The 23,442-nt window shown below is 34.2% G+C and overlaps 4 protein-coding genes across 4 annotated transcripts; all 4 read right to left on the bottom strand.

Annotated features, from left to right (window-relative positions):
• Window positions 1-1,519: 1,519 nt before the first annotated feature.
• LOC129252852 (mitochondrial transcription rescue factor 1) lies at window positions 1,520-2,657 on the bottom strand. Its single transcript, XM_054890986.1, has 3 exons — window positions 2,241-2,657; window positions 2,115-2,187; window positions 1,520-2,058 (listed from the first exon to the last, which is right to left on the bottom strand). Exons 1-3 carry the CDS (start codon window positions 2,570-2,572, stop codon window positions 1,855-1,857), a joined length of 609 nt encoding a protein of 202 aa, XP_054746961.1. The 5' UTR covers window positions 2,573-2,657; the 3' UTR covers window positions 1,520-1,854.
• A 42-nt stretch (window positions 2,658-2,699) lies between these two features.
• On the bottom strand, window positions 2,700-3,774 carry LOC129252851 (uncharacterized). Its single transcript, XM_054890984.1, has 2 exons — window positions 3,644-3,774; window positions 2,700-3,585 (listed from the first exon to the last, which is right to left on the bottom strand). The coding sequence occupies exons 1-2, from the start codon at window positions 3,718-3,720 to the stop codon at window positions 2,715-2,717; spliced, it is 948 nt and encodes a 315-aa protein (XP_054746959.1). The 5' UTR covers window positions 3,721-3,774; the 3' UTR covers window positions 2,700-2,714.
• Window positions 3,775-4,517: 743 nt separating this feature from the next.
• Window positions 4,518-7,344, bottom strand: LOC129235952 (mucin-2-like). Its single transcript, XM_054870050.1, has one exon. The coding sequence runs from the start codon at window positions 7,245-7,247 to the stop codon at window positions 4,518-4,520; it is 2,730 nt and encodes a 909-aa protein (XP_054726025.1). The 5' UTR covers window positions 7,248-7,344.
• Window positions 7,345-11,286: 3,942 nt separating this feature from the next.
• Window positions 11,287-15,668, bottom strand: LOC129252850 (neprilysin-4). Its single transcript, XM_054890983.1, has 3 exons — window positions 14,305-15,668; window positions 11,934-12,551; window positions 11,287-11,838 (listed from the first exon to the last, which is right to left on the bottom strand). Exons 1-3 carry the CDS (start codon window positions 15,478-15,480, stop codon window positions 11,470-11,472), a joined length of 2,163 nt encoding a protein of 720 aa, XP_054746958.1. The 5' UTR covers window positions 15,481-15,668; the 3' UTR covers window positions 11,287-11,469.
• Between the last annotated feature and the right edge of the window lie 7,774 nt (window positions 15,669-23,442).

The raw sequence follows: 23,442 nt of genomic DNA, 5'->3' as shown, positions 1-23,442 counted from the left end.
GCATATGCCTTCTTATTGATTATTATTAATTTGATTTACTTGAAGAATTTAAAATAAAACCAAGTTTGTTAATAATACCTGTTGTTTTAATGTTATTATTATTTTTTGACGTGATAACGTCTTATAATTCTATGTAGCCGGCTGCACGCACCAAAAAGTGCGTCATTACCTTGCTTGAACAGCATGTTATGTTATGTTATGATATGTTATGCTATGTTATGCTATGTTATGTTATGTTATGTTATGTTATGTTATGTTATGTTATGTTATGTTATGTTATGTTATGTTATGTTATGTTATGTTATGTTATGTTATGTTATGTTATGTTATGTTATGTTATGTTATGTTATGTTATGTTATGTTATGTTATGTTATGTTATGTTATGTTATGTTATGTTATGTTATGTTATGTTATGTTATGTTATGTTATGTTATGTTATGTTATGTTATGTTATGTTATGTTATGTTATGTTATGTTATGTTATGTTATGTTATGTTATGTTATGTTATGTTATGTTATGTTATGTTATGTTATGTTATGTTATGTTATGTTATGTTATGTTATGTTATGTTATGTTATGTTATGTTATGTTATGTTATGTTATGTTATGTTATGTTATGTTATGTTATGTTATGTTATGTTATGTTATGTTATGTTATGTTATGTTATGTTATGTTATGTTATGTTATGTTATGTTATGTTATGTTATGTTATGTTATGTTATGTTATGTTATGTTATGTTATGTTATGTTATGTTATGTTATGTTATGTTATGTTATGTTATGTTATGTAATGTTATGTTATGTTATGTTATGTTATGTTATGTTATGTTATGTTATGTTATGTTATGTTATGTTATGTTATGTTATGTTATGTTATGTTATGTTATGTTATGTTATGTTATGTTATGTTATGTTATGTTATGTTATGTTATGTTATGTCATGTTATGTTATGTTATGTTATGTTATGTTATGTTATGTTATGTTATGTTATGTAATGTTAATATATGTTATGTTAAAGTATATTATGTTAATGTTAACTCATTCTCTATATCCATACAAAATATCTATCAAACAAATAAAATTAAAATTTTCTTTTGAAAAATGCAACCATTCAATCAGTATTTTCTTATGACGTTATCACGTTAAACTATCGTCAGAAAACCGACTTTACAGACAACCTCTTTTTTATGAGGAGCTTTTTCATGGTAAAAATACACTCGCAGGTTTGCCATTGCCTGCCGAGGGACGACCGCTATTAGGAAAAACTTTTTCTTTATTTTTGGTATTTCACCTATGTAGATTCGAACCTTCGTTCTCTCTGAATTCCGAATGGTAGTCGCGCGCCAACCCTTTCGGCTACGGTGGGCGAATGAACTACTATATTTTCACTAATCCAGTGTCCGAGAGATTGCTAGTTTTGTATCCTGTAAATTTACCAGAAATTAAAAAAATTTTCTAAAAAGAATTAATTTAATAGACGGAATTTTTGGTTGAATTGCTAAATAAATAAAAATCTTTACTCTTACTATTAAATGTATTTTTCGACAAAAAGTTATGTTAATGAGTTTCACACGTTCTTTGTATTAAAGCAAATTTTTTCAAAGATATAAACTAAAGTACATACAAAAATATATCAACCTAAGAATAGACACCTAGGCTCATAAGACTGGGTGAAGCAGTTGGCAACTGCATATTTTAGCGTACGTTCAGATAACTTTATGCATTAGAATGATAAAGCGGAAATTACGTTATGCATTATACTACACATATTATCTTAAATAGGAACTCTATTAAACTATAATTTGGCCTAAATGTAGAACATGAATAAACCGCTTTTAATCACAATTGTGTTAATGTTGCACTGCTTCAGAAGATTTGTAAGCATTAGGTCCAGGATAATTTTCTATGAGTAGTGATTTATAACGCCGTATCTGTACGCTTAAGCTTTCTTCTCGCTCACTGACGTCAAGAACAATTACACGAGAGACTATCAGATGGGCGGGATTCGCTTGGCTGAAACCTCGAACTACGTCAATTTCATCGCCGACTTCGAGCTAAAAAAAGAATCTAATTTAGTAACATCAAATATCAATCGGTAATCAACGCCTACTTTTACACTTTTCTTGCTGAGTTTTTTGCCATTAACACGTACTTTACTTTCATAGAAAAGAGTCTCCACTTTACTGTAATGATAATAGATTAGAAATGATAAAACATTTTAAGTTCAAATACATACTTTCTAGCCAGTCCTAAGCCTGTTTTCAATAACAAATCAGCCCGCAAAGAATTTACACTAGCCTTCAACACTTTGGAATCGCGTTCATCTTTAAATTCTGCAACACTCTCATCGTCGCTATCACTTTCGTCATCATACCTTGATTTTTTATTGTACTTCTGCAATATTTGCGCTATATGTATTTGACGGCTTTGTTGTGGCAAACGGTTATACCATTTTTTGGCCGCAGTATTAGTATTCTCTTGGCAAACCGCCAATGTTGATGTCAGTGCATGATCTTGATTAACACCAAATATTCTCCTAAAATTGTTTAGATGGCGCAATTTTAACATTTTTAGTAATTTATTTACTTCCTAATAAAGAGTCTAGTTCTATAGTAACTGTTATGAAAATCAGCCGCTAGCCATAACCTCAAAATAAACAGCTGGAGAACAGAGCTACCAAGCTATCTATTTTAATGAAACAAAAACATATTTAGTTTTTCTTTTGTTTATTATTTTTTTGACGCTTCTTTTTCGGTTTTTTCTGAGGATTCGGTTTTATTTTGTGGACCGTAAGAGGTTGATAAATTTCAGGAAGAAAGTCATCAGAATCGCTACAGGACTTGTCATCATAACATTTCTCAACGGCATGTGATACATCTTCTGCGACATCCATTTTTACTTCTGTTGTTGTTGTTGTAGCAGTAATACAATTTACTGCTCTGACGGCTTGCTTTTCGACATTTTCAATAACTTTACTTAAAGCTTCTGTTAATTGTTGTTCATCTTTTATAGGGTCTGCCTTATCAACCTCCCTTGTTTCTGAAAAGGATATGAAGTCTCCTTCCCATTGTTCATTTACATTTTCAACAGCGGTTTTCTGCAATTCTATTGCAGAGGCTTCTTTTATAGTTACAGTAGGTTTTTTATTTTTTATTATTTTCGGTATAACTCTTGAAGCCTTTGGTTTTACAGGTTTTGTCCTCGAACCAACCCACTGTACAAGTTTTTCATCCAACTTGGTTACACGCATTTCTTCCACGGTAGGCAAGCATAGAGCCAGCGCTCGCACGCCAAAAACACTTTTCGTGAATTCCTCCAATTGAGACTGCACGTACACAGGTATTCCTGTATTTTTAGCCTCAACATTCCGAACTATTAGTCCAATCAAGAATCGTGGTTGAATAGTCAACGAAATCAGCACGCAAGAACATTTCAAGTTATTGATAGCTCGGAGGCTACTTTCCAATCCCAATCGAATATGTACAGAGGTTGCAAATTGTTGCGGATTTAAGCCGCTGCAGCTAATAGATTCACTTAGTAGTTGACCTAGTTCTTGTAGTTCTCCTTCATCCAACGCGGGACTAAAAATCAGCATTTTATAGCAAAAATTCCACACGAAATATTAAATATCAGACTTACCATTTTTCCTTAATTGGATTTGCCAAAATTGTTTTCAATTTCGGTAAACCTTTTCGCTTTCCTTTATTCTTATTCATAGTAAACAAATCTAAATTATCTCCCTGTTAATAGCAATACAACGTATGCTCACTCTGCACATGTTTGTGCCTTAAGCTCAGCTGTTTATTTACAGGGTTGCACCTCTCCGTAAAAGAAATATAATATTCAAGTTTTTGTAATCGGATTGGTATCGATAACTATTTTATGTAAATGGTAATGACGCGCTTAAGCAGATACGGTATGTACCGGTCAAAAACTATACTGCAGCAAGCTATATCTTATTATGAAAAATGTTATCAATTTGCTGTTGTAGAAGTTAATTAAGCTACTGCGCTGTAGTCAGCGATCGTTATCGTCTAACTGATCTAACGGTAGATCCAGAAAACACGCTGTTTCCACGAGTTGGGACCAATGGGAAGGGGGTGCTAGGTGAGTGGGTTTAAGAGGGCATGTGAATACTGTTTAGTATCGAACGGGGTACCTCCACATGCCGGACATATATTGAGTATGTCGGGGTCGGTTCTAGATAAGTAAGTAATTTAGCCCTTTATAGTGCCCTGGACGTCACCCCTAGTTATCAATTCGTCATCTGTGTTAGATGAATCCATGACAAAAGTATTAATTTATAAGAGATTAAAGATTTTTCACTGCAGCATTTTGAATCAATCTGTATTGTGCCGTACCGCACCAATTTGAGTGGCTTTCAAATGCGATCTTATACCCCACCGATCTTATACATCAAATACATTCAATATTTTTTTCAACGTTGTTTTTATATTTATTTATACACATCTAATTTCAAGTACATAAATATTAAACTACATTAAAAGTCGAATTAAAATTCGTCCAAAGTTGGCATAACGTCAGTATCGTAGGTAAATCGGATTGGTTTCATAAGCATGTCATCAGGTGTAATTTTATCTTCTCTGGCGGTATCATCTCTCTTTGGACTTATTGTAAAATGGTTAGGTTCAACTATTGAAATTTCTGTAGTCTCTGAGGCAGAGAGTATAATCTGGGTATTATCGGTTATCACATCCGTAGTAAAATTATTTCCTAATATAAGGATACTATGTCCTGTTGATGTAGATACTGAATCAAAATCATCTATGGTTGAAAAAGTTAATCCGTTTTGGCTAGTATCTGTGCGGGACTCATAGTTGAAGGTGGTAGACTCACTATCAGTGATCGTGTTCACTGATATTGTTGTAGTTGGCGTGTGAGCGGTTGAAACTTTTTGAGTTGAAGTGTAATCTTCTGTGGTTGAAGTAATTAATTCATTTTGGTAAATTTCTGTAGAAGTATCCAAATTAGAGGTGATCGATTCACTTTGAGTTGAAGTGTAATCTTCTGTGGTTGAAGTAATCCATTCATTTTGGTAAGTTTCTGTAGAAGTATCCAAATTAGAGGTGATCGATTCACTTTGAGTTGAAGTGTAATCTTCTGTGGTTGAAGTAATCCATTCATTTTGGTAAGTTTCTGTAGAAGTATCCAAATTAGAGGTGATCGATTCACTTTGAGTTGAAGTGTAATCTTCTGTGGTTGAAGTAATCCATTCATTTTGGTAAGTTTCTGTAGAAGTATCCAAATTAGAGGTGATCGATTCACTTTGAGTTGAAGTGTAATCTTCTGTGGTTGAAGTAATCCATTCATTTTGGTAAGTTTCTGTAGAAGTATCCAAATTAGAGGTGATCGATTCACTTTGAGTTGAAGTGTAATCTTCTGTGGTTGAAGTAATCCATTCATTTTGGTAAGTTTCTGTAGAAGTATCCAAATTAGAGGTGATCGATTCACTTTGAGTTGAAGTGTAATCTTCTGTGGTTGAAGTAATCCATTCATTTTGGTAAGTTTCTGTAGAAGTATCCAAATTAGAGGTGATCGATTCACTTTGAGTTGAAGTGTAATCTTCTGTGGTTGAGGTAATTAATTCATTTTGGTAAGTTTCTGTAGAAGTATCCAAATTAGAGGTGATCGATTCACTTTGAGTTGAAGTGTAATCTTCTGTGGTTGAGGTAATTAATTCATTTTGGTAAGTTTCTGTAGAAGTATCCAAATTAGAGGTGATCGATTCACTTTGAGTTGAAGTGTAATCTTCTGTGGTTGAAGTAATCCATTCATTTTGGTAAGTTTCTGTAGAAGTCTCCACGTTGGGGGTAGTCGATTTACTTTCAGTGATAGTTTCCGGTAATATTGTTGTAGTTGAAACGCCTTGAGTTGAAGTGTAATCTTCTGTGGTTGAAGTAATTAATTCATTTTGGTTACTGTCTGTAGAAGTCTCCATGTTGGGGGTAGTCGATTCACTTTCAATTGTTGTGTCCATTAATGTTGTTGTAGTTTGGGTTTGATCGGTTGGAACGCTTTGAGTTGAAGTGTAGTCTTCTGTGGTTGAAGTAATTAATTCGTTTTGGTTACTGTCTGTAGAAGTCTCCACGTTGGGGGTAGTCGATTCACTTTCAATTGTTGTGTCCATTAATGTTGTTGTAGTTGGGGTTTGATCGGTTGAAACGCTTTGAGTTGAAGTGTAATCTTCTGTGGTTGAAGTAATTAATTCATTTTGGTTACTGTCTGTAGAAGTCTCCACGTTGGGGGTAGTCGATTCACTTTCAATTGTTGTGTCCATTAATGTTGTTGTAGTTGGGGTTTGAGCGGTTGAAAAGCTTCGAGTTGAAGTGTAATCTTCTGTGGTTGAGGTAATTAATTCGTTTTGGTTACTGTCTGTAGAAGTCTCCACGTTGGGGGTAGTCGATTCACTTTCAATTGTTGTGTCCATTAATGTTGTTGTAGTTGGGGTATGATCGGTTGAAACGCTTTGAGTTGAAGTGTAATCTTCAGTGGTTGAGGTCATAAATTCTATTTGGCTGGTTGATAAACTTGAGTAAGTGGTGTCCTCCACATTGGACTTGTTTTGGGTTGTCGTACTTGTTTTAGCCGTAATATCTTCTGTTGTTATGGTAGTTGATTGATTTTCCATTATGCCGTCTGTAGTTAAATTTATAAAAGCTGGCTCGGTGGTAACTGGATATGGCGTTGTTGAATTTGTTTCTGCAATCGCAATTGTGCTGATATTTACTTTATTTGTATATGGCGCATCAGGTTTTATTGTTGTCACTTGCTTCTTTCTCGAGGGTACATATGGTGTGTATTTTATTAGCGTTGGTGGCTTATAGTCTCGTATTCTTTGTTTCGCTAACGCTACAAATTCAGCACGTGTCATTGGCAGCGAGTTTTCGAATTTCCTTATTTTTTTTAGCGGAGGTGCGTCAGGTTTTATTGTTGTCACTTGCTTCTTTCTCAAAGGTACATATGGTGTGTATTTTATTAGCGTTGGTGGCTTATAGTCTCGTACTTTTTGTTTTGCTAACACTATATATTCATCAGGCGACATTGGTTTCGGGCTGTCAAGATTTTTCGGCGAGCAATTCAATACCTTTATCAAGAAATTTCCATAAAACGATGGTTTATTTCGGGGATCTGCGTGAAATTTTACATAGTCCTTTATATCCGTAACACTGTAAACAACATTAAATACTGTTGCAAAAATTGCGACGACCAAATTGAGCCTCATTCCAGCGTGAAAAGTAAAATCGTACTGAGCCCCGTAATCGATACTGAACCATGGAATCGGCAAGGAAGTACTAAAGGAAACACTATCCCTTCTGAAAATTTACCTGGCAAAAACATATTATATGTATGCATATACATATATCTGTGGACGAATAATATGCACTTACATAAACATTTATTTTTGTTCAAGGATAGAAATTCTTTGAACACACAAAGGACTATTTACATATCTTTTCATAAATGGATGTATGTACAATACATAGAAAGTCGCATTCGCGCATATTGTGCAGGTATATATGTATGTCTATCACAGCTAAACACTTCATTTGCAAGCGCTGTTTTCACACAAGCGCGAAAAAAACCGCGCTGCTTTCACACATGCACTACGTTTTCTCCGAAGCAGTGATGCCGACGCTTACTATCTTGCTGTGATCGTGCTCAATCAAATCCCAGCTTCACAATGACTGACGAACACTTAGAAGATCTCTTAAGAACTAATAGATATAAGCATGAAATAAATGGAGAATTAAAAATAATTAGGAGATGCCCACATTTCATTTCCATTATTTGGATTGATTACCAATACTACATTAATAAAATATAACTTTCGCTTTTAATACCAAATAAAATGTTATTAAAAAGAAGAAATTAAATTGAAATATACAACATTAAAATGTAAAGTCTTCAATATAACATCTATCTTTCACATTTTTTATATACAAAAACATCCCCGTTTCCTTATAATCTGTAACTGACAATTGTTTGCAATACGGTTTGTATTAGGTGCGTGAGCGAATAGTTCTCTTCATTCTCTCACCGTTTAGCAAAATTAAAATATGTGATTGTATTAGTTTTGACCCGCAAGAGGATCAGGTAAAGTTCAAACTAATTATAAGCACTTTAATTTTTATAGATCCAAGGATATCGGCACGTAAAATATCCACTTAATGACTAGTTGAAGACAAATGAATTTGTGTGGTATTGTGCGTAAAAAAGTAAAAGGTGAGCCAAGTATTTATACCTGTGCGCATTTGTGCATAATTGTATTATAATTTTTACCTTAATGGCTGTGTGTAACAGCATGAAATAATCGAAATAGATATACATAGACATATTTAGTCGATTTAGTTATATCTGTCCGTTCATCCGTGCGCACGATAATGCAGAGTATACTCTCTCCAACCGTTGTATTAACATGAGCAAGTTGGATAAACGGTTTTACCATTTTTAGTATGGTTGTACAAGCGGTTTCCATGTTGGTTCGACGGTCGCATGAAAATTTAAATGTTTTAATTTTTGGTGAGCGGTGTTAGCGGTAGTACAATAGGTTGGAACGTGTATACGATTGTACAACCAATTTTGTTTAAATTTTTCTTTTTTTTATTTACATAGAAAAAATAGAATAAAAAGCAAATACTCGTAATAAATAAAATAAAATTTCATCAATTATTATTGAACAGATTTCACTTGCTTCCTGCATTTTGCGAAATGTTCAACACCACGAATAAGAAAATAATAAAGTTAGACAATCAAAATAATAATATTTTAACGTGTATTCTAAACAGCCATCCAACTCATTGTACAACGTATTGTTACAAAGGTTGAAGCGTATATAAACTACATAACTCAAGCAAAAATCAATATATTTCACTGAAACTTGGTAAACGTATTTCCATGGTAATTTGGTATGTGCGGAATCGGCCAATATCCATACAACGGTAATAAAAAAAATAAAAATAAAAATTAAAATATGAATGATTATGAAATTGCTCAAATTTAGTACAAACGATAAACCCAAGGATGGAAATAGCACGCAAATAAAATTCGGAAAAAAATAGGCAGTGTCACAGCCACATTTTGGTGAGTGCGGGTGCCTCGACGTAATAAAACTCACCCGAACTTGGTACACGCACCAAATTATTTAGATACGACATAAATATTGAGATCAGTTAAAGAACATGCCTATCTCTTAGCTATCTCTATCAGTTTGTTTTATAGCCGACCCAAATTAAATTTGGCGGCCGCCGTATCCGAATGGGTTGGTGCGGACTACCATTCAGAGTTCAGAGAGAACGGAGGTTCGTATCTCGGTGAAAACGAAAATGGCAAACCTCCGAGAGTATTTCTGTCATGAAAAAGCTCCTCATAAAAAATATCTGCCATTCGGAGTCGGCTTAAAATTGCAGGTCCCTTCATTTGTGGAACAACATCAAGACGCACACCACAAATGGCACCGAGCTCCTCCGGCCAAACACCCAAAAGGGGTGTACGTATATATAAATTAATTTTTACGCATATGTACGTGGATATATGAAGTTGGGTCCAGATCGAATTGAGCACCTTCTGACTTGGTTTTTAGTTGCTTGAAAACCAGTGCTAACAAACTTCCAACAATCCTGAACGGGATGCGATTGTAAAACGCCTCCCTCAAAAAGTAAATACCTACAAACTTATCAGCTTTTTAAAAAAGCAAAATCATGATAATTAGAGTTATTTATTCAAAGCATTTCTTAAATTCTTCTTTATTACCAATAGCAATCGCGTGGTATTGCATTAATTATGTAGGAGACGTAACGCGTTAACAAAATTATATTTTCTATTACTACTCGTACTCAGCATAACAGTGTTCTCCTAAATAAATCTCTTCTAGCAATTTCTGCTGAATGTCCTGCTTAGCACGAATCAGTCCTGGCAAAAAATGTCATTTTGACTCAACATCAAAAAATCAGATTTAAGCAAAAAAAACCTAAAAGTAAGATAAGTCTATACATTTACAAACAAATAAAAAAACATTCAAAAAATATTATATAATCTTTTTGCTTCACAATTTTCACACAAAATGATGCGACGTTGTTATCAAATTGGCACAGGGGACTAATGCGTATTAAGGGAACCCGGTGGTCTAGAAATTTCAAAAAATCGATTTTTTGTTTTTCCGATATTTCGAAAGTATGGATCTTGAGAATATACTGTAAAATTTTAATGCGGAAATTCCCAATATTATAGCTTTTACAGTCGATTAACTAGTCGCGCGCTCCTGTACCTCAAACTTTAAACTTATTTATCTCGAAACGACTTTTTTCGGCCAGGTGTTATAAAACAAAACAACTATTCAACCGAATCGTCTGACATATTAATATGTTGTACACAACATCATAGGCTATCGCCCATACTAGAATCATATTATTATTTCAATTATTTCGAATTTTTGTCAAATTCAAAACCGCGCTATTTTATCAAATTTGTTTTTTTTTTTTACTTATTCTAGTACGAGACATAGCTACAGTCATTCTGATTAATATTTTTTTTTTTTTGTTTTTGTGGTTCAGATAAATAGAAAAGCCAAAATGAGCAACACCGTCCAGGTCCAATTTTTCGGGAGGATCAACTTCAGCACCATTTTTTAAATTATTAAAATATATTTATTTTTGTATGTAAAAGAAGTTAAATAAAAAGAGTAAAAACTTTAAATATCGTTTTTCATTTTTTTTATTGTAGAAAATTCCTGAAGATACCCTAAATTTTCGAGCTCCAGACCACGTAGGCGTCCCGTTCATCTTTTAGAAGTTTAATCTACCTGATGAATTTAAAAAGCCTTTGAGCGCGACGGACTGCCGACAGTTCTTAAACAACATTAACTACTACCCGTCAAAGCAGCACATTTAATGAGCCTACCTTTAGATGACCTCGATGATAACATTTAATAGTTCCGACGACCTTGGCAAGGTTTACATATATTGCTAAAATAACAATGACAAAAAACACCGAGGTACTAACTGAAGTTATTGTATAATGCATACATATGTACATACATAAGTAGTGATGAAATAATCTTCAATTACCAACACACACATCTAATTATTGTCTTTTCGGTTGGTATCGTCTTTAGAATGTGAATGTAATCAAAAAGTTTAAAGTAACCAGTTATTGAAAAATATAAACAGATAGCATTTTATTATGTCTAATGTACGTGTACAGGCAGTTTTCTAAATTCTCATAGGTCAATGCAACTTAAACAATGATACTCGTACATTCACACATTCACTGTCAAATTAACTCAATCATTTATTTTCATTAGCGTTCGTTGGCACTAAATATTTGTGGTTTTATCCGGTTACAATAACATTACTGCAATTAATTTTCCTGTATTTACTACTTTTGCCACTTACATACACTTTTGTGAATTAAATTATTTCTATATACTCTTAGTATTAAATTTAATATTACCATACACGGCATTTATTTTCTGCTGGATTCATTTTACTACCCACTGGGCAATTGTATGCTTTACTGAATTCTTCAATATTCGTCACTGCGCCTAACACGCGAAATTTGTCCATTGTATGCTCGTTCGTTAACTCCTCCCAATAATGCCTCTCCTTGTACGATGCACACCAAAGTTGTGCAAATCCGACAAAGTATAGCTGTTCGGGTGTTAGATCCAATCCGGGCATTCGTTCATCCTTTGGTTTCAAATTCAATTGCTTTACATGTCTTTGATATGCAGAGAATGCCTCCCTCAAACCACCACTATCAGCTATGTTCTCATCTTTTGTCTGATTGCCATCGACAAAACGATTAATTTCAGGTATCTAAAAGTGGTGAAATGCAAATAGTTAACGTATATGTACTTAGATGCGTGAATATTCATATAAAAAAACTAAATTTATAACCTCAATTTTCATACTTTGTAAGCATTATATTGATTGACGAAACATTCTTCACGTTCGTTGAACACTTTGCCTGCCTTCTGCGACCACCAGTAATTCTCCTCACCGACGCTGTTGTAATGTGCACCCACTGAGTCGAAACCATGCGTAAACTCGTGTCCTACCAAGTAACCAATAGTGCCAAATTTAAGAGCTGCTGGCCACGCTTTGTGATATGCCGGCGGATGCAGTATGCCAGCCATAACACAAATTGAATTATCGACATTGTAGTAGAAGGCATTCACTTGAATACCCGTCAACAGCTCCAATGGTTGAATTGTCGTATTATCATATTCTTTGTGATGTAGGCCATTGAAACGTTTCTGCCCTGCTCTGAATTTGTACAGGTTCGCCAAATTCAGTTCATAATTGCCTTCCACATAGGAGAGCTGCTGCATTTGTTTAATCAAACGATCTGTCACATTTTTGTTCTGATAGCTTCCAATATATGGTTTTATGGCAGCCTCCTTCATCAAAGCCTGCTCCCTTGTTTTCTTATCCAACCAGTCGGCTTGTTCCAATATTTCCCGTAAACTTTTCCGTACATCGCTAACAATATCACTAATTTCTCCATGGATTTCATCGTCGAAATATTCCTTTAAGAAAATACATATTTGGATGGTAAATAAAGTTTTCTATAAAATTGCGATACCTATTTTTGTATAATTTAGCAAGTTTGAGTGAACAAAAGTTGAAGGCGAGTATATTTCAGTAATTATTATTGTTTATATCCATGCACTTGTGCCCAGGGGTATTATAATTTTCTTAACATAGCTGTTGTATGTAACAGCATAAAATAATCGAGATAGATGTAGACGTGTGTATGCATATCAAAATTCTCAGAATGATAGGAGTCGATTTAAATAATATATGTCTGTTTGTCCAACCACCCGTGCGTGCGACATGCACTGCAGGAAAAATTAATATAGAAGCTAGTTTGACATTGAAAATTGGAGAAATCGGTCAATAGCCCTCCTCCCGTGTAACGGTAATTTTCAAAATAAAAAGAGGTCGTCTGTAAAGTCGGTTTACTGACGATAGTTTAATGGTTGCAATTTTGAAAACAAAATTTTAATTTTATTTGTTTGATAGATATTTTGTATGGATATAGAGAAGGAGGTAAATGGAATCGCAATGGAATAGGTCAAGTTACATTTACACAAACGTGAAAAATGACGAAACATTTATCAAATTCATGAAAGATATGTTCAATTTCGATTGTGCATCAGACGTTAATAAGTCCACAACACTAAGAGGCAACATCATCGATTTGCCTTTTAGTAATATAAGATAACGACGAATGAGCAAGATAACGACGATTTTTTTCGTGCGTGCAGCCGGCTAAATGGAATTATAAGACATTATCACGTCAATATTAGAAATTGGGATTGAAAGGATAAGCTTAAATAAAGCCGTGTGAGGCTGAATGAAATCGAGTTCCATAAACAATAAGAATATTTCTATTTCTAGTAAAGTCATAATATACCAAACCAAATGTAGTTTTGTATTTAAGTTTCTTTTTAGACCACCCTGTATATCGAACTTTTAATTAGTCGTAGTAGTTAGTCGTACAAGTAGGAACAGTAAAGAAGATTTTACTTGACTAACAGAAACACTAATATCCACGCCTGAATAAGTCCGCTTCGAACCTTGCCGCACTGCATTTGACTAATAGTCGAGCCCATTTTCGAACCGCACGTGCTGCCGAAACGCACAAAAGACGGCCAACTCTCTAATTTTGCCGCGCGACAAAAGCCGGCACAACAACAATGTAAGCAACCAAACAAAAAGGAAAGTCTGTAGCTGATTTGTGTCTGCCTTTGTGGTATCCCACTGTGTTTTGAACGGCAACTCGGGTTGCTAATGCAATGCATCAAGCCCTGCCAATACGGTGTAGTCGCCGATAGTCCCCGCTGTTTCGGGGGGTTGGGTCCAGTGTTAGGTGAGTGGATTTAAGGGGGAATGTGAATAGGTGCTTAGTGTTGTGCGGGGCATCTTCACATGCCATATATTGAATATGTCGGGATCGATTCTGGATATGTGGCGATTTAACCTGCTACAATATCCCACTGCAGCCGGTTCTACATACCGGAATGACCGGGGTTTTTCCCACCGAAAGGCCCTGTCTAGTGCGCTGAGCCTCACGGCATCGCGGTCGAACGCATTGGCCCAGCGAATGCAACAGACTCATTTGGGCGAGACACATTCACGTATGTCCATTCGGTTATTGCAGAGCTTGAACTAACACAATACCATGATGGTCTTGGACATTAGCATTCAACAACTCTTTTCTATATCCCGTTAAATGATCTTGCCAATAGTTTTGAGACTTACTACTTAATTACTTACATTCATATAGATTTCATTTAAAAGATGAGGTGATACATATTGAATCATCATATTACAATATTCCGTTTGAAATTTTGTATCCTGTAAACGCGCATCCATACGGTGGATAAATTTCAAAGCCAAATAATTGGCCACCGCCTCTTTGCGTTCATTGCACACTTTGTCGAGCTCGTTGTAAAAGTAGTGGCAGGGCCAAGTATCCTCATCCAAATCAAATTTTGTACCATTCCATGCAATTTCCATATAACTATCCCATTGCTGGAATTCGTTTATGTCCATTGCAGCTGTTATCACTTCACATTCAGTGAGATCTTCATGAAAATCATCTGTTATATTGAGTATAGCAGACCAGGTCTCAACGATGTCAGCAACGATCCGTTCAATTTTTTGCTCATCATCAACGCCATACAAACGCAAGTAATCACGCATACGTTTTTCATTCAACTCGTGGGAACTATTAGTGTGTATGTTATCTGAGTGTACAACATATTCGAAACCTAAAGTGGGTAGTTTGAAGTATGGCGGAAACGGATATTGCGGCAGTATTTCTTCTTTAATCAAACCGACAGCACCATAATTTGTTAAGTGTGCGCTCATATTGAACCAACTAAAGTTATCAGCTTTCCAAGTCTCATCAACAGCAGGAAAGCCACCAATCGATTTGATAATCTCCAAATACACTTCGGATTTTTTCAATGGATACAATTCAGCCGCTAAACAACCCTTATAAATTCGCTTTGTCAAATTCAATTCCGATGTAAACTTGAAGTTTTCATGCGGTGGTGAATCTTGTAAAAGCAATTGTTCAATGGCTTCACCCAAACTATAAACAATATCGATAAGATTACTACGTTTATGTTGCGATTGACGTTCGGGAATTACATTCTTCCAATTGCCACAGGCATATTCGTAGAAATCATCACACGGTTCCACCGATCGATTCATATACGTCAGCATTTGTTCGGCGTATTTGATACGATATTCACTTTCGATTTCGTTCAAACCATTTTGCATTGTGTCTATTGCAATTGTATTTGCAATCGTTGGCGCATTAACGGCGCTATTCGCGATTATCTCTCCTGTTGGAGTGTTGTTAGTGGGTAGCGCAACACATAGTACGATCGAGCTTAGAAATAGAATGGACAAACAATTCTGTCGTAACATTCTCACTTTCATCGTAATTTGAATGGATGATACACTTATGCACTTCAGTATATTTAATTGTATGTATGTATGTACATATATTCATGTAGATTTTTGCACGAGTTAAATAAAAATTTCAAATACACATTTGTCTTAATTTAAATATTTTACTTGTGATGCAAAAGTTTTTCACTTCTCAAAATTGCTCCGCTCCGACTATGTGAGGAGTCGGACTCGTACTGAACCTATGTAAGTATTTTCAAAAAATATTGATTCAGAACAAGTACTGCAACACAGGTTCGTTCTAAATAATTTGCAATTTGCGTCCCTAAGTCTCGATAATTTCACTTCAAAGTAAATACCTAAGGCTAAGCATCATTCATTGCTCTCATACTAAATACATGATAAGTATGGACATACATTCATATATATGTATATAAATATATGTATACAAACATACATATGTATGAGCAATTCCATATGAAACCGCCCATAGAGCCAGCTAAATTAAATTTTACTCAAAATTGGCAATTAGAGTTCCGAGGAACTGAATCTAATGTACTTGTATGTAATTTAAAGTTCGTGTGCATCAGTACCGGCCTGACGGTTGATTTGATTATCTAGAACTCTAAAGAAGATTCTCACACAGATTGAATCAAATCTAAATTAAATATTCTATGGACGATTCTGTATGGAATGGCACATATTTATGCACTCACGTATGTATATACTTCCATATAGAATATTTGATTGGGCTGATCTTCAGAGCAAGGGATCGGCAGATTGTATGAACTTGACCTGCAAACTGAGTTTGCGCTCAATATGATAAGTACTACTATCAATTCGGCGGCGTTCCAGTATTTTACGACACTCGCTTTCATTCACATTCACGATCGACATATTGATCCAACAAGATGAGATGACTGTTGTTATAAAATCAAAACTAAGTTGCGCCTGCTGATGGATACCGTGTATAACTAACTAAGTAATGGAGTGTCTAGGTCAGGTGCAATTAATTAGGCATATATTAATCAAAATTATAACTTAAAGAATGTTTTAATATCTTATCTAATTCAACACATTGCATTGTGATGATATCTCAAGTGTTTCAAAGAGCAAAATGCATCAATTGAATTCTTACTTTCATATAAGAATTGATGGCGTTCAAATATTTTATATCTGTTGTATGATGAGAGATGAGTGTGGTTGCTCTCCAATATTATTCATTTTCAATATCATATCTATTAACACTAAAATACAATGAGCATACGAAGTTTGGTGAAATATGAGGAAATGGTTTTAAGGGTAGAAAGTAGGCGATGGCACGCCCGTTTTCCAACATTTTCAATTGAGCGCATATATTCTTTATAAATTATTCCTTACACCAAATTTAACCTTTTGGGGACAAGTGTCGGCATATAGCCGCCCAAATTAGTTCGTAGATGCAAGGCTCGTGAGTCCCAAAGAATTATACATGCAAAAAAGGGACCGTCTTGATATCGAATATCGCCAAGACATGATTTCTAAAACTGAATCCGACCCAACATTCATCAAACGCCTCATTATTAGAAACGCGACTTGGGTTTATGAGTACATCACGCAATCCAGACATCAGGTGAGTAAGTGAAGAGCTTCGAATGAACCTAGACCAAAAAAAGCAAGTCGTTTTCAGTCAAAAAAAAAAGCGATGTTCACAATTTTATGGATTACAACTTACGGTATTGTACGCCACGAATTTTTGCCAAAAGATCAGACAGTCAATGATGACTATTATTTGGGCGTTATGAGATGTTTACGTGAAGCAATTGGCCAAAAAAGAAAGGATTTCTGGGAAAACCACTGGTGGATTTTGCACCTTGATAACGCACAGTGCCATCACCCAACAGTCATCGAATTCGCCTGATGTGGCTTCCTGCGATTGTTTTCTGTTTAATCGAGTCAAAAAACCACTACGGAAAACTCGTTGTAACAGCCGAAAGGAAGTATTGGAAAACCGAAGACGGCAGAGCTGGATCAAACGCTGGCATAAGTGCATTGCATTTGATGGGGAGTTTTTTGAAGACTATAATATCAGTTTTGAGGAATAAATTTCTATGGAACTTTTTAATCAAAGTGGTATTTAAAAACGTCTTGCTGAATTCGGAAAAAAATTGTGCGCCGACACTCCTTTTTTCTAATTACTGTGTTTCTCTAAATGTTGAACAAATTAGTTATTATTTCATCATACTTTGTACAAACACCCTTGACTACCGTTAGCATTACGGCCAGAAAAAACGATAAACATGCGAAATTGCTCTAAGGCATAGGTGGAGTGGAATGGGTTCAGAAATCTAAATCTCAACCTAATAAAAGTGGTTTTATATCAACATAAAAATACATTTACTTCCTTTTTTGATTTTTCTGTTAATGTTTCCAAATAGTACAATATAAATAGTGAAAGGTATATAAAAAAATTGCCGCCAACTTGACAAAGCAATTTGATTTTTATTATTTATTGTTGCTAGATAATAAAATGTAACATATAATATAAATATATGGCATATATATGTACATATGTATGTAGTATATAAAATGTAATATAAACAATACCAGAAGAAAAACCTTATACCCTTTCCAATATAATTTTGTTCGTTAGTATTATTAAAATATTACATATAAAATTATTGATTTATTATTAACTTAAATTTAAAATTGCAATCATTTGATCGAACTCGATTGTATTGTAAATCAGATTTGTTTTTTCTTATATGACTGAAATCCGACAAAACTTTTCTGTATGAAAGAGATAGATTCAATTAGCTTTTATTAAGAACAAGCAATCCTCCGATATGTTTCGATACACCCAAACGGAATGTTATTTTGTGTTATCAATTAAAACCCAATTTTTTTATCATTCTCTATCTAAAAGAAGTCAAAAGTTTGAAGGATTATACTGGTGTATAAATAATTGTTTTCTTTTTTTTTTCAGGAATCCTATTCCTATTCAGTGCCATCCAATTCCTATGTAAAATCGGTCACTGAAACCGTAAATCCAATGGGAGATGTGGGTATAGGTGAGGTGTGCCAGTTGATTTTTTCGATCTGCCAAAAAATAAAGCTCAAAAATTAATTTTTAATCCAGAGAAACTAACGCCCAAGAAAATAGTTTTATTTGCGATCAATCAATAATCATTCGATCAATCAGTCAAGCATTACTGAAAAATAAGCAACTTAAAAAATAAGGACGATTTCTCCTGATCAAAAAAGTAACAACTCACAAAAAAATTATTATGCCAGAGCGAAAAAATTACACTTACAAAATGAGTTTTGTTCTGAGAAAAATTAACACCCAATAAATTAGTTTTATTTTCGATAAAAAAAAAAATCTTCAAAAATAATCATTATTTCTGACAAAAAATTTAAGACTAAAAGGATAATGATTATGTCTAATCATAAAATAACAATCCACAAGATATTCATTATTTAAAATCGATAAAATAAACTCTAAAAATTAGTTTTATTTTTTATAAGAAAAATATAACCCAATAAATTATTATATTTTCTCAAAAACACAATGAAACTTAGAAATTTTTTATTATTATTGGTTGCAAAGAAGTCAGTACTTTGATGGTTTGGAATATGACGGTCTGGAAAATTTAGCCGGCTATTTACATATTTCATATTCATAAAGCAATGTCAGTACGGTGTAGCCACCGGCCGGCATCGTCTATCTTTTCTAATGGTAAGTCCAGTAAACATATTGTTTCGGCGAGTTGGGTCCAATGGGAGAGGTATTTTAGGTGAGTAGGTTTAAGGGGACATGTAAATAGGTGATTGTATCGTACGAGATACCTTCACATGCCAGACATATCGCACTTGTTACGTTAACGAGTAACAACTCAAAATCTGAACATTTTCAGTAGAGACGAAAAACTGTTTCCGTTAATATTAATAATATAAACAAATATAACGGTTGTTTCATTCTTATTTTTTTAGTAGTTGCGCTAAAATAACAAATTTTTGAGTTGTTACTCTTTTCCTGAAATTTTTGTATACACTTAGTGGTGTTATTTTGAGTTGTCTCTGTTTAACTGAAAAAATAACACGTAACTTAAACAAACTTAAACAAACCGTTTGGTTGTAAACAGGCACAATTCAAAATGTTACACTTTATGTGACACAAATTTGTTCAAACACTTGGAGACAACTAAAAATGTAACTCTTTAGTTGAGACAAAAGAAGTCATTCTGAAAACAAAGAGAGAGTCATAACGGTTTTTTAACGAAAGACTAGACAAACCATGATTCAATTATAGAAGGTTAGGTAAGTAGTGACAAGGGCGCTTTGACACTCCCTTATTTTAGGGCTGCATTTACGAAGGATGGGAAAAAGGGAAGAATGTTTTCCCCTTCTTGCCCAAAGGTAGTAAAAAAGTACGTAAAGTCACTAATTAGTCCTGTAATAAGAGAAAAACAAGTATATTGGTTATTTAATCTACATTAAAACAAAACGACAGAAAAATTATAGTTTTTTCCTAAAACAAATGTAATATTTATTTAGAATATTTTCTATGTTTATCTACCAACACAAGAGCACGCAGAACTATGGTTTGTTCCTTAAGTATGTGTTTTAAGTTAGTTCGTAGTTTTAAAATAAACATTAGTATATTTTTATTACAAGTTTAGCAGTTTATAGTTTAAAGTTCGTTTACCTTAATACACTTGACCCTAATATTAGTAAGTGTTGGGAAAATGTATTCATATAGTCTAAAACAAATATTTCATATATTGCTAATATAATTCATAAATTTACGTAAATCAAATGCAATGAGAAAAATTGCGGAAAGTGGCTCGTATGGGTGTTGGAACGCTGCTCTGATTCGAGCAGATATAGGGACGTTGAACTTGCGCAGAAACCGAAAACCTGTAAACCAGAAGTCTTAAAAATTGTTAACTTCAAATACATATAAAACTACGACTTACGCCCCTTGTAGACGGAAAGTGCGAAGATTTGATCGCAGATCTACGTACAGCGTACTGTTCTAGACCCGGTACGGTATCGGCGGAGCCCGCCAGTTCGGAAACCAAGTCGACTTCAGAGGCACCATCACCACAGCACGCTCAATGTCATCCATGAAATTGTCCGAAGAACCACATACATATGGCAATGCTAGTAAACAAAATACGCTTTTGTGTAGCTTTATTAAAAAGAAAACGACGCACAGAAGTCGTCTATACGTAAATGTACGTTTCATAACTGTTTTCACACACTTTTATTCCTGAAATAAATACTGACTTTTAGCATCTTTTATATGTTTTATTATGCACTGATATTTACCTGGGCTCCTATTTTCTTAATGATTTGTTAAGTTTTTTTATTCGTTGGTACATGCGCATTTTGAAAAAAAAGATTTTTTATGTCCATGCTGGCACTTATGTGTGAAGATAGGTTTAAAATTTGCTCCAAATAATTTGGAATATTTGAAATTTGGTCGCCATTCAAATTACGAAACACAGATTCCATCTGTTTTATTAAATTTAGGAATGTTGTTGTTGGCTTTGTTAAAGCACCCCTTGATAATTCGTCGATCCATGTAAACGTAGGCTCATTGGAAACATATTCCGTTAAGCCTAGTTTACGTACGATATAGCCTGCTTTATATATTCTAAGGCGTCTTCGTGCAAGCCATTAAAATTTTCTTCTTGTCCTACTTCATTAGGAAATGCCAGCTCAGTGGAAAACAAAAATTCCTCAGAAACCACCTCATCATCAGTAAGGAAAGCGTTCCGTTGAAACGTCATTGAGGCGTAGCCACTCGGTTTCATCCTTCTCTACGTTTCCACGAGAAGCAAAGCTTTCCGTATTACGAGCTATAATTAAATCATGTTGATAAATACATTTATGTCAAACATTTACTATATATTATGCTTAAATATTACCTAGCAAAATATTAGAAATAGATAATTTACTAATACAATATTATAACTTACGAGTATTTAACGATACAAAACGCGTACGAATATTAGACACGGGGCTGCAGGTGCAGGAATGCTGAATTTGCTCAGAAATCAAAAATCTGCAAATCAAAAATATTAGAAATAGATAATTTACTAATACAATGTTATAACTTACGTATATTTACAGGAAAACGATGTTGGAATTCTATGATGGTTATTATGAAATACTGCACTTGCGCGTATATGAAGACCTGCAAATAAAAGCTTTTGAAACCAATTTATTTACGATTTACGAATTTACTTACTTGAATGTTTCCAATTAAATAAACGGGTTTTAACGAATATGAATAAAGCAACGTGTCAAAAGTGGAAACAGTGTTGCCGACCACATAATTTGCACCAAAAGTTTAGTTTTTACTACAATTCAAAAATTTTTTTGTGAAATAGGTACTTTTTTTTGTAAAGAAGCAACACGTTTTTAAATAAGGGAGCCGATTTGTCAAGAGGGAGCGAGAAAGCTGCTTACTTACCTTCTATAATTGAATCATGTAGACAAACCACTGAACGATTTTTACAGTGGGTAGAGATGACCACTGTACATTGTTTTCTTGCAAAAACTAAAATTTGGAAATTTTGAGTTGTTACGCTTTAACGTAACAATTGCGAAATGTTAAGTATGTATTTAGGATAGGTAGGAACTTAACCTACTACAATATCCTAAACGTAAATATGGCAAAGTAAGGCGAATATCATGAGGCAGCTAAAGCTCTTCATCTGCAATGCGGAAAGGCTCTGATGGCGGCATTTTGGGATCGGGAGTTTAGGAAGATGGTAAGAAACTCCAAGTAGTCTGGTCCAGTAGTTTCAGAGATGCCTCCTGACTCGTCTGGATGGTGACTCAGTTTCCAGTAAGTACCTGCGGAAATCGTTCCTGTCGCAACAATCCAGCAAGAATAGTTTGCTAAGCATCTTACTATGCTGCTTAACTGGGAGCATAGAAACCTCGAAATAGCAAAGTTGCAGGGGAAACATCCTGTGATTGTTCTGATGGCAGTATTCTGACAGTATACTGCGAATCACTATTACTAGGTGACCAGACGGCCGCAGCGTAATTCAGAACCGATCATCCAATTGCTTTAAATGTCGCCAGCAACATTTCTTTGCCTTTGCCCGATGTGCTACCGGTTGCGTTTTTGGGCCTAATGACAATTGAAGTGAAACAATTTTTTAATACTATTTATTTTAGAAAATATTGTATAAAAAAAACCTTACGAAAACGGCAGGGAATCCATTGCATAATACTGAGGTAAGAGAAAGGAGAATTCTATTGATTGAGTGTTATGATCTTTGGAAGACAGCGGCATTATTCGATTATTTCAAGAATATTTTCATAACTGGTGCAAATTTGGGAAAAATGTGGATTTTCGCCAAAACTTAACTATTTCATTTTTCCTTTCAAAATTAGAATGTTGGGTCCTTGCTTGTTCCAACACGCTTCCGCTCCCATAACCTTCCATCCAAATTGTGATAGTAATAAAAAGTTTAGCCATTTTTTAAATGCATAAGATTTCGACCAATTTCGACTATTTCTCGATTGTTTGTTTAATGTTCATTCATTTTTTATAAAAGTATAGCCCATTATATAACGCAAACCATATAAATATGATTTTCAAACTTTACTTAACTTACAATTTTACTAACTTACACTTAAGAATTAATAGCAATATTTAACGTTAAAAATACTTATTTTTTGCATAAGCTTGAAAAAATTCCCTATTACAGATGCTTATTTCACTTAAATACAAACAGAGAAAAGTAACATATTCACTTATAAACATTCTTTATTAAATGAAGATTCGATTTAAAGCTATTTTTACTAAATAATACTTAAAATTCTATTATTACAAATGTTCTTTTAAACGTTTGTAATACCGTGCAGAATAAATGTGAGGAGCGAACTGTCAAACGAACGATGGAAAGAGAAGAACAAAGCCAAGTAAGAAAAACCCAGTCAACCGAAAGGGAACAATTCTTTTATTATCACTTTTTATTATTTATA

This window comes from Anastrepha obliqua, chromosome 1, assembly GCF_027943255.1.
Source record: "Anastrepha obliqua isolate idAnaObli1 chromosome 1, idAnaObli1_1.0, whole genome shotgun sequence".
Classification (NCBI taxonomy): Eukaryota; Metazoa; Arthropoda; class Insecta; order Diptera; family Tephritidae; genus Anastrepha; species Anastrepha obliqua.
Note: the sequence above shows the minus strand (reverse complement) of the source record. Positions and strands in the feature narration are given on the sequence as shown.